Genomic DNA, 12,392 nt, shown 5'->3' with positions numbered 1-12,392 from the left:
CTGTTTCCACACTGTAAGTAATCTAATCTAATTATTTTATGAACCGCTATAAGGTCACATCTCAATCTCCTATGCTCCAGTGAAAGAAGTCCCAGACTATCCAGCTGCTCCTTTTAACACAACCTTCTGTTCCTGTCAACATCCTGGTAAATCTTTTCTGAACCCGCTCCAGCTTAATAATATCCTACCTATAACGCTGAGAACTAGAGTGCATAGATCTAGGGTGAGAGGGGAAAGATATAAAAGAGACCTACCAGGGCAAATGTTTCATGCAGAGGGTGATAAATATATCGAATGAGCTGCCAGAGGAAGTGGTGGAGGCTGGTTTGATTGCAACATTTAAAAGGCATCTGGATGGGTATATGAATAGGAAGGGTTTGGATAGGTATGGGCCAGGCGTTGACAGGTGGGACTAGATTGGGTTGGGTATCTGGCCAGCATGGAAGTGTTGGATCGGAGGGTCTGTTTCCGTGCGGTACATCTCTATGACTCTATGAGATAACTCTTCAAAACTGTAATTGATTTACAGAGAAAAATGTTTCTAGAGTGTTTTAAACAACTTCACTGTTAGGGAGAAGTTAACAACGTGGAATGCCTAAGCTGTAAGGTGGAGAAGATTAGTTAGGGGCTGGTTTAGATTCAGAGATAGATAAACCATGAATCAGAAGATCAGTTTGCTGCTCTTTTGATATAAATGGAAAACTGACCTTGAGACACAATTGTATTCACCTCAGTGGCTTATGATAACAGAAATCCTTGGCATTTTTATGGATAAGGTATGTTGTGCAAAGAGCCGTCCCATATTTAAAAACATTACAGTAAGTATAATAGGAACGAAGCGATCCCAACTTTACTGATGTGAATAGACAATCCTAGTCTGTAAAAGGAAATAACACATCTCTGCATAGAATGCAAGTTTCTCCTGGTTCAACAAGTAAAACATAGAAACATTAAAAACACTCTTTGTTCTTTTACTTCAATAAAAATGAGAAAATGTTTAAAAAGTAACATTGTACTTTAATGAAAATTACAAGTTAAATAGGTTCCAATCACTACAAAATATTAATGACATTGAAATTATGTCGATAAATCAAAATATATACACACATACAGTATTATGTCCTGAATGTTGATGCAATTCAAACAGTTTGCAGACTTATGTATCAATTACTCAGAGTCTACCAAGTATGTTTCAAAGTTTAAATCCAGATCTGCCACTAAGGCATCAACAAAGTCATCCATTGTAGGTTTCTTCTGAAGCATATCTGCAAATAAAAAGATTAAAATTACATTGTACCCAACATTGTTCACAATGCCTAGCTAATAAAATCTCTAATAAATTATTTCCTTTGCGGATCAACTTCAGTTGTACTCTGTTCTGTTTCTCAAGTGCAATTTCATCTCTGATCATTTTCTGTAAGCATTAAACTATTGTCCCTTCTGGTGCATAGTTCTTTTGACATTATCAAGATCTAGTTTCATTGAAGAAAAGTGTGATTTTTTTTAACTTGAAATTAGCAAAATAGTACCTTTTTATGATCTGAGAAAATTAAATTCTACCGATTGTCAAACTTTTTATAAAATCCATATTCCCATAGAGTTAAGTGACAAAAATAAAATTCAGTGTACATTTTGTTCACTTTAAAGTGGGTGAGTATTTCGAATGGGAAGTATTATCCAGAGACCTATTGTAAAACAAACACTTCTCTAAACCCACGTTTTGTCTACAACACTTCTAAAAAGAGTACTAGGAAGGTAGTGTAAACAAGCCTGTCCAACTATGCATTTACATTGCTTGCACTGCCAAAAGGTCAATATGGTTAGGTTACACTATCAGCGCCTTATTTCTTAGTTTGCATTGAGTGAGTTATTAAACAGGAAATATCCATGACAGGTTTATCATACGCTAAGAAAGGACAAACAGCTCAATTTTGAACTATTCATTTTCCACTTTATATGAGACATAAGAGGAAACAATTAGAAAACATATCAAATACTTATTATCAGCAGGTAAGTTCATCATTATTTCCCCAAAAACCTTTTGTTACTGTTCTGGTATAGACTGCTTCCTTTTCAAAAAAGAGTCTCCATAATGTCAATGGAGAGAAAGCCACAGGATAAGATTTCACTTTTAAAAGATTTACATAGTGACAAACCAACTGAAATCAACTAATCCCAACATTAATTAGCAAGAGAAGGAATTTCAAGTAAAAAAATCTATATTTCAATCCAAATAGCCGAAACAATTGTAGTCATAAGCACTTGTATTACTTCCCAAAAAAAACATGGGACTGCATGCAAACTCAAGACTTTCTAACAAGTACACTAAATCTGGAGAAACTCAGAAGGTCTGGCAGCCTCTGTGCAGAGAGGAACATGGTTAATATTTGAGCCTACTACGATTCTTCATCAGAACTGCTGAGTTTTGATCTGATCAGTTAGTTGTGGGATTACCATAAGATCTTAAAATGTAGGCCATTCATACATAGGAGTAGAAGCAGGCCATTCGGCCCATCAAGTCTGCTCTGCCATTCAATTCGATCATGGTTGATCCGATAATCCTCAACACCACCTTCCTGCCTTTTCCCAACAATCCTTTAATCCCCTTAATTAATTAAAAATATCCATCTCTCTCTGTGCTGAATAATAAGGTTAAAGAAATGAGGTAAACACTTTTACAGGCTGTACATTGAGATTTATAGTTGTCGGGAAGGTCACCAACAGTGCTTTCCATGCATGCGGCAATTAGCTGAAAACCACAAATACCTTGCACATGATAGCATCGAGAAGGGAAAACCAGTCATGAGTCATGGAGCATGCAACTCACCATGTGGCTATAGGGCAGGCTTACACCCAACCTGAGCAGCCTGACAAGAGCTCAAAGCATAGTGACACTCTCCAGACGTCTTTGAAATATGGCACCCTGAAGGTGAAGCCTTGAAAGATCCTACCTGACTGCCCATAATATTTGCCATTTTACCAGTGCATGAAATCCACTAACTTATCATATTGTGTCTGTCTAATACATTTGGTCTGCACGCCTTTACATCTCATTTCTGCATTGACCATTATTCATACAGACATTATTCAATGCTTACAGCAGGCACATTGGCATTCATGCATTGTTCCCATTAAAAGTGTTGGAAATTGGACCTATGTAGCATTTTAGAGACAAAAAGATCTTCTTTACAAACAGGAGACTGATTATAATGAACCAAGTGCAAATGCTGCCAGGCACCTACTGCACATCTGTTTGGTTTTGCTTCTACAGGAAGTAAGATACTCAGCAAAATGAGTATGAAATGGCATGTTCAGGTTCAATCCCTCAGGGGTTCTTCACTTTAATCATTCCAAGTGTTGTGTGGCAACAGTCACTTTCATTAGATGATGATTTCAATCTCCTACCAAAATGATCACTTTCAAACTCCAAGAGAAGAGAAAATTATATGTACCCATGGAGGGATTTAAATACAATATATTATAATGGTGTGAATAGGTTATTACCCAATATAGCTGGGACTCTATTACATATATGTCATAGTGACATTTCTCTCAATGACTTCAGTGAAAGTGACAAATGAGTAGTTGGAGGCAGCCTGATATAGGCAACTATCCACAATATGCACAAATGGTGTGGACATGACTTAATAAGTAACATATATGTGCTGTTACTTTTCTAAAAGCCATATACAGCACAATTTCTGCTCGAGAAGTGGGACAAGAAAAACCTTATCAATTTTTAAATAAAGTTATGAAGTGTGGATACATTGCTAAGCCCTAATTGAAAAATATTAGGTTGGAGAAAAAAATGTAATGGGCAGATTCAAATCCTGAAAAGCTGGTGGGAACAGATGGCACTCTCACCCTAATATCCTACCAGTTAATGATGGATTCCAACGCCACTGGATAGCTCCTTCACCAATGTTAGCTGGAAATGATAGCTGGCCAGAGGCAGGAGATGAAGTTTGGGCAAACCTGGTCATATATCTGCATGTTGCCAATGTCTCATGGCTGGAGGCAGATTCAGAGGTCTAAGCAGCACAGTCCTGGTTCCTTTAAGAATTATCTTTAAATTTACTTCAATCTTCAATGACTTTGTTGGTTTCCCAACAACTTTAATCGACACTGTGCTCGAGTGTCAGTTAAAATGCAGCCAGGATCCCATATCTATCAAACACTAACTGAGGCCTCCGTCAGAATCCAGTGGGATCCTTGTTTGCCATCAAAACCACAAGTCGACAGAAACAATGGAAAGTACTTCTGGTTAAATACTCTCCAACCTCTTTTACAATGATCAAGGAAAATCAACATTTTAAGTTTTGTTAAAATAAATTCTTATTTCCGCAAAAATCCATTAGGCAGAGATTAAAATGTTGTAATTGCACAGATTAATGGTGAAAATAATTCCAGACTACAATAGGTAGTTTCAGTCCTGACTTTTCATTAGAAATATCTTAGAAAAGTTAAGGTAAACTCACTGCAATCTACATATTATAGGACTGCTTTCTCATTAGAGAGAGATGACTGGTAGTGGTTTACCTTCAGGTCACCGTACCTTAGGTGAGGCAACAGGTTTAGAAGGACAGTCCTTCAGAGTAATTGCAGCTGGTGTGGGAACTGAACCCCCACTGTTGGAGTCACTTTGCATTGTAAACTATCCAAACCGTAATATCGATGTTTCATCAGGATGAAGGGCTTTTGCCTGAAACATCAATTTTCCTGCTCCTCGTATTTTGCCTGACCTGCTGTGCCTTTCCAGCTCCCCTCTAATCTTAACTCTAATCTCCAGCATCTGCAGTACCCACCTCCACCAAACTGTAATATTGCCCTAGTCTTACCAGACCATAGGGCTAGCCTCTCATTAGAGAAAGACTGGGGAAGGAAGAGAGAGAGATTGTGGGGCAAGAGAGAGAAAGAGATTATGGGGCGAGAAAGAGAGACAGACATAGAGTGAGAGAAAGAGAGACAGATAGACAGAGAGAGAACTGGTGGTGGTTTAACCCGAGGGTCAGGTGAGGGCCAAGGTCTTTCGTGATTACCTCAGCCGGTTAACCCACCCTCTTGGAGTTGTTCTGCATTATAAGTCAGCCATTCAGCCCACTGAGCTAAACTGACCTTACTTGAAGAAATATGATCATGTGATTAAAAAAATCAGTACTAACTTGGCTCAAGTAACTAAACTTATTTTCAAAGGAACTTGGTACTGATCTTCAAAATAATGAAAAAGAATCAGTAAGATCACAATAAGGAAATATACTTAACTTGAACATTTACCACCCTCTGGATCACCAATTAACTGGTGGAGGATGCCATCGACAGTCCGATTATCCAGTTCTTGCTGAACAATTACCTGCTCACTGATGCTCAGTTTGAGTTCTGCCATTGTCACTCCATTTCTGACCTCATTGCAGTTTATCCACCGTTTACAAGGCACAAGTGAGGAGTGCAATAGAATACTCACCAATTACCTGGACGAGTCCAGCTCCAACAATACTCAAGCAGCTTGACACCATCCAGAACAAAGCAGCCTGTTGACAGGCACATTCACAAACATTCACTCCCTCCACCATAGATGATCAGTAGCAGCAGTGTGTACTATCTACAAGAAGCCATCTACCACAGAAATTCACCAAGGCTCCATAGAGAGCATCTTCCAAACCCAAAACCACTCCTATTTAGGAGGACAGGAGCAGCAGATTTCTGAGAACATGTTGCCTACAAGTTATTTTGCAAGCTACTCACCATTCTGACTTGGAATTATATCATTTTTCTTCAGTGTCGTTGGGACAAAATCCTGGAATTCCTTGCTATGGCATTGTGGGTCTACTGACAGCAAATAGACTACAACAGTTCAAGAAGGCAGCTCACTGCCACCTTTTCAATGGCATTTAGAGATGAACAATAAATACTGGCCCAGTCAGTGACCCCCATGTCTAATTAATAAATAAAAAACTGCAAAACTCCCAGCAAACCTGAAGACATATTTTAAACCACTACCACTTAAAAGTTGCTTGATATAACAAATTGTTGAGAACTAAGAGCATTGTTGAGAAACCCCAAATGAATAGTTCAGTTTAAATAACCACCTCCCATGGCAAATTACAGGTGGAATGAAGCAGGCAGACATAAAATGTTTTATCCATATTTCCAAGTCAGTCTATTATATTTAGACTGTAAATCAAGCAAACCAGATTGAAAATTCCACAGCTGACTGCCTGATGTCTTCAATAAAAACCAAAAGAACTGCAGATGCTGTAAATCAGAGACAAAAATACAAACTGCTGGAAAAGCTCAGCAGTTTTGGCAGCATATGTGGAGAGAAATCAGAGTTAACGTTTTGTGTCAAGTGACCCTTCCTCAGAATTGCCTGATGTCTACCTTCAAGACCAATCAATATTGAAACTTTGATGATTATACAGGTTATCTTAAATAAGCATGGCAGGATGTTTTACAACATTATTGATGCTGCATAAATGCAAATTGTTGTTATACAGTTACCAGTCACATCAACAAGGTTCAGCATAATTATGGAGGTTCATTCATTTCAGAGGTTAAACAATTGTTTAATCTGTAATGTCAATACTTTGAATAGTTACCATCATGCACTCAAAATTAATTTCATCCCTATTTTGGATGCATCTGAATGGAATCTTTCAGTGCCCAATACAGAAAACCTAATGCTATTCCATGAAAATAAAGCTTTATAATGATGTGGTTTGTCAGTGGTCAACCTTTGAAGTGATTAGTTTGCATTTGTGGAACTTGCCAGCATCATAATATTGTGCTTCCTCTTCTCTAACCACAACTAATCGAGTACCTCAAACACAGCAGGAAAGCCTTTCAAGTTATAGGAGTTTGTTAGCAATTACGCTGCTCCAGAAGTGAAACAGTTTCCATAATATGTTATTTCAACCAGACACCGTAATTGTTCAAATGTTTCTTTTTTTTCCAGTGAATTCTAAAGGCAGCTTTTGGAGTAACTGATCCAACATAGGAATTACATAAATTGGGACTTCTGTGGCTCATTTTGAATTACATCTTTATTAGATCAGAGTCTAGATTCTCATAGCGAGATAGACTCACCCTTGCCCGGAGCTACTGTGCAGCTAACTTTCTCCTCTTTGAAGTGCAGCACTCAACCCTATTAAATAGTGAACCATTTACGTTTAAACTCACTATAGCTTCCAGTTTACCATTTATATGAAAAAAACCCAGATATTACAACTAATAGATGCACAGTAACTATGTTGGCTCTTCCAACATCAAACTGGATGCAATGCATATATTCAATACCAGTAATTGCACTTGGCACAGAAAGTAGCAGACAACTATCTTTGCATTAAGTCATAGTTCAGACAACGTAAATCAAAAAAGGATTTCTTTTAAAATGAGTCTGTGACTGTGAGTGTAAAAATAAAACTGCTTCTGCAAACTTCAATTCAAATCTTTACCACTACTTTTGTGTTCCTTATTAAAAATTTCTGAAGTGTCGTTAAAGAAGAAATTATCTTTCTGAGCCTGCCTAGCCAAACGCTGCAATTCCAAGGAGAAGATTGGATCAACCAAAAATGACCTACACGTCACAAGAGTAACTTTCTTATGCAAGTATTATAAAACCTATTGCACCCGGGAAACCGAAGCTCGTGGTCAATCATAAACTAGGAAATGGGTCAGCAACTGTGTAAAAGGAAGAAAGAAGACAGTCATAAGGAGAACTAGGCCACCCGGGTTGTATGTAGTGAACTGGGGATCAAAGCTTAAATCCCTCTTATATTTGCTACACACAAACAAACCAGTTTGCAGTTAGAATGCTTTTGCAAGCTGGGAGAAATTGCAGACTCAGAGGAGGCAGCTAAAATCCTGTAAGAAGATTTTGATCAGACATGCATTTGAGATTTACAAATTATTAACATGGTCCAAATCTTCTGGTCAGTACCGGAGGCAGAATCTGACACTGATCAGACAAAAATACTGCCCTTTACCTAGTTGGATTGAAAAGGCCCTGAGAATGTGAAACATGATGCAGAAGATTGCAGCAATCCGCGGCAAAAGCAGCAAAGGGAGTCACTGCAGAAGCCATGCCCCACGTTTACAGCACTAGGTGGCATATTCAATTAAATATTAAATGATCCCAATACTTTTCAATGTGTTAGTGTACTTGATGGCAAGTAAATGGATGATAAGTGATGTAATGGAGGATGATCAGGTGATGCTGGAAGTGGGTTGGAGAAGGCGGAAGGAAATTGGTAGATCAGGATATTGGTAGATATGGAATACATCAATGAAAATGATTGATGAGCGTACTCAGGAATGTTACTCAGGAGGCAGATTATAATTTTTTCCGTCTCAAATTTTCTAACTATCCAGGTAAGCATTTCAGACTAATTGATTCAGTAAGCATAAAGTGAGAGGAGATACTGAAGAAACTGCCATCTTTGAAAGTAGATAAATCAGCAGGAAAAGATAGATGGTATCCAAGGCTATTAAAGGGGGAATGAACAGATATTCAAAGGATCATTTTCCAATCTTCTCTAGATATAGGCAAGATACCAGAGGACTGGTAGCCCACAAACATGATTACCTGGTTTAAAAAGGTGAGAGGGATAGAGCAAACAATTACAGGCTGGTCAGTCTGACTTTGATAGTGGATAAATGATTAGAATGAATTCTGAGTGCCAGGACAAACTGTTGCTTAGAAAGGCATAGATTAATCAGGAAGGATAGTGAACATGGGTTTGGTAATGTCATGCCTGAATGGAATAGCACATTAGAAATCATGCCCCACTATTCCTGGAAACAAAGGTTAAAAATTTTATCAAAGTACACAAAGACACTGATTTTGGGAAGAGAAGAAACTGAGGAAACTATTCTAATGGGACCAGTCTTCAGGATTCTTTTGTTCCCCAAGTTCTTTAGTTCTCCGAGCTTGTCCTTCAGCTCCTTTCAATTCTTCCCAGGAGGGCAGAATGACTGGCTCACAAATTACAGCCTTTGACTTAGTGGTTAAAAGCAATCACTGATGGGAGAAAACTACTGTCTTTCTTTAATTATACATATTTTTTAACTAATGAGAGATATGGACACTACCTCCCCTTTTGGAGATCCAAAGATTTCTCACTGTATCGTTCATACCCATGAGCTGATCAGCTACCCAGACACCAATCAGACAGCTGCTGACAGGCTGATGACCTATGGTATCCACAACTAGACATAATTCCATAAACCAATCAGCTATTTGTTGGCAACCAAATTTCTCACTATGTATATACACCCTGTTGGAGTGCTGTCTATTTACACTGCTTGCAAAGCAACAGAGTAAACAGGACTCGCAATGAGTTTCAAAAACTTGCTCTTAAAAGTGTAGCAAATCATTTCTTAGTCCTTTGTTGTAAAATGGTCCTTTTTCAATTCAGTCTTCAAACATTAAAAAGTTTAAAAAGATGCAATTGTTACATTAAGGGAAATCATGCACAACTAATTTATTTGAAATAACAAGGAAGATTGATGAAGGTAGTGCAATGAGTACTGTCTACTTGGATTTTCGAAAGGCATTTGACAAGGTTCTAAACAGCAGACTGGTCAGAAAACTAAAAGCCTGTAGGAAACAGAATGTAGTTAGTTAGATCCAATAATGGCTGAGCAACCAGAAACAAAGGGATGATGCAAGTTTTTGTGAATGAAAATTGGTTTCCAATGGTGTTGCACAGTGCTCAGTTCCTTGCTTAATGTCTTTTAACAGTGATTTGGACTTAAATATGGGTTGTATGATTGGGAAATTTCCAGATGGCACAAAAATTAATGGTGTAGTTAATACTGAAGAGGACAGCTGTCAATGCCTGAATGCTATCAATGGTTTTTTTTTGAGGAAATGGAAAAGTGGCAAAAGAAATTCATTCTGGAGAAATGCAAGGTAATGCATTTGGAAAGGGCAAACAAAGCAAGGAAATACACAATAAATGGGAGGATACTGAGATGGATACAGAAAGTGGGGATCCATAGAGTGCACACCCATCAGTCCTTGAAAGAGACAGGGGAGGTAAATGATTTCCTTTATTGGACAAGATTTAGAATACAAAAGCAGGGATGTAATGTTAGAACTGTATAAAATGCTAGTTAGGCCACAGCTGGAATATGATATGTAGTTCTGGTCACTGAAGGACATAATTGGTCTGGCAAGAGTACAGAGGAGATTTACAAGAATGTTGCCGAGCTTGAAAACTGCAACTATGAGGAATGGCTGGATAAACTCCTTAGAACAGAAGAAACTGAGGAATGACTTCATTGAGGTATACAAAATAATGAGTGGATTGGATAGAGAGGACAGAAAAGATCTGTTTTGGTAGCAGGGAGATCAATTACCATGAATAAAGACTTAAGAATTGCAACATTAAAAAGACATCTGGATGGGTATATGAGTAGAAGGGATTTGAAGGGATATGGGCCAGATGCTGGCATGTGGGACTAGATTAGGGTGGGATATCTGGTCAGCATGGGCAAGTGTGACCGTGCTGTGACTCTATGGCTCTATGATAGGTAGAAAAGATTTCAGGGGGTACAAAGAAAAGGGTTTCGCCCAGCGTGTTTGGAATTTGCAACCTGATTTGGCGGATGGACATAGAATTCCTCAAAGTTCCAAACAAATGTGAGGTGATGCATTTTGGAAGTTCAAATACAGGTTGAAATTATACAGTGAATGGCAGAACACTTAGGAGAATTGATATGCAAAGGGTTATGTGTGTGTGCAGGTGCACAGGTCACTGAAGGTGGCAGCACAGGTAGATAAGGTAGTGAAAAAAGGCCTAGGTCATGTTTGCGTTCATTGGAAGGGGCATTGAGTATAAGGATAAACTAGCTATGCTGCAGCTTTATATAACTTTAATTAGGTCACACTTGAAATGTTGCTTAGAGTTCTGGTCACCACACTACCAGAAGGAAGTGGATGCTTTGGGGAGGGTACAGAAAAGGTTTACCAGCATGTTGCCTGGTATAGGGAATTTTAGCAATGAAGAAAGATTGGATAGACTGGGCTTGTCTCTAGAACGTAGGAGGTTGAGGGGTGACCTGATAGAAGTTTATAAAGATTGTGAATAGCACAGAGAGAGTGGAATGTATGAGGCTTTTTTGCAGGGTCGCGGTGTCAATTACTAAGATACACAGTTTCAAGGTGTGGTGGTGGTAAGGGTTAGGGGGGGATAGTTAAAAGAGATGTGCAAGGCAAGTTTTTCACTCAAAAGGTGATGAATGCCTGGTATGCACTGCTAGAGGTGGTGATGGAAGCAGACACAATAGCAGCATTCAAGAAGCTCCTGGACGAACACATGAATAGGAAGAGAGTAGGGGGATATGGATCCTGTAAATGAAGACAGTTTTAGTATGGAAGGACAAAATATGTCAGTCCAGGCTTGGAGGGTCAAAAGACCTGTTCCTGTGCTATATTGTCCTTTGTAAAAAAATTGAAAGAATTTTGAATGCTGGAAATCAGAAACAAAAACAGAAATTGCTGGAAAAGCTCAGCAGGTCTGGCAGCATCTGTGGAAAGAAAGCAGAGTTAATATTTCAGATCCAGTGACTCTTCTTCAGTTCTGAATGCTAAAACCTGAAGCGTAATGGACTACCTGTATATGCTGGAAAATGGGGATGGAAGACTAGGTTTTTTAAAATCTCTGGCTAGGCTGAATGATCTCTTGTTGTGTTATAACGTGTTGATGGTTCTATGGTTTGTTCAAGAAATTCTTTGGATGGTCCCAAGGAGCAGGGGAATAACAATCGGAAATTCAAACTTCCTTGACAACTCCCTCGAAATCAATGCATAGTGAACTCTGCAGGGTCATTCCAAATGCTGGTTTACGATGCTACTCACAATGATGAGATGTAATTTGTCAGTTAATGTGGCAATTTGGGGCAATGCTGAGGGAATTCTCCACTGTCAAAGGTTCTGCTTTTTTTTGTACAGTATATTAAATCAAGGTCTGAATATTCGAGCGTTTGGAATGGACTTCAGAGATTTCACTGAAGACAAGGAGTTTATCTAGATATGCTGACCATAGCTAACATTCCTCTTCTTAACATCATACTAACATTTTCAATAATCTAATTCCTGTTTGTGCAATTTTATGAATGTGAGATTCTTTAAAATGGCTTTTTTAAATGTTCTCTTTTCAATTAAGATAAAACAGTCTTGGGCCATGTGAACTCCTAATAACGTTTGACTGACAATAGCCCATTTAGTCTAATTACCATGGGGACAGGAGCCCAAATTAGACTCCAACGTAGCTAAAGAAAAAGGCAGCTTGTAGAATCACTTTTTCAAAGAACACAGAACATTAGAGCGCAGTACAAAACCGTTGGCCCTCGATGTTGCGCCGACCTGTGGACCCAAGCTGAAACTCATC

The 12,392-nt window shown here is 38.6% G+C and overlaps 1 protein-coding gene across 1 annotated transcript in view; it reads right to left on the bottom strand.

Moving 5' to 3' along the window:
* Window positions 1-1,022: 1,022 nt before the first annotated feature.
* Window positions 1,023-12,392, bottom strand: part of LOC140481338 (mitochondrial intermediate peptidase-like) — a 159,149-nt gene continuing 147,779 nt past the window's right edge. The window contains exon 19 of the mRNA XM_072577353.1: window positions 1,023-1,265. Within this exon, the coding sequence (XP_072433454.1) occupies window positions 1,168-1,265 (98 nt within the window). The 3' untranslated portion in view covers window positions 1,023-1,167. The remainder of the gene's footprint in view (window positions 1,266-12,392) is intronic.

Source organism: Chiloscyllium punctatum, chromosome 9 (genome assembly GCF_047496795.1).
Source record: "Chiloscyllium punctatum isolate Juve2018m chromosome 9, sChiPun1.3, whole genome shotgun sequence".
Lineage (NCBI taxonomy): Eukaryota > Metazoa > Chordata > Chondrichthyes > Orectolobiformes > Hemiscylliidae > Chiloscyllium > Chiloscyllium punctatum.
The sequence above is the reverse complement of the archived record's forward strand: the minus strand, read 5'-3'. Positions and strand labels throughout refer to the sequence as shown.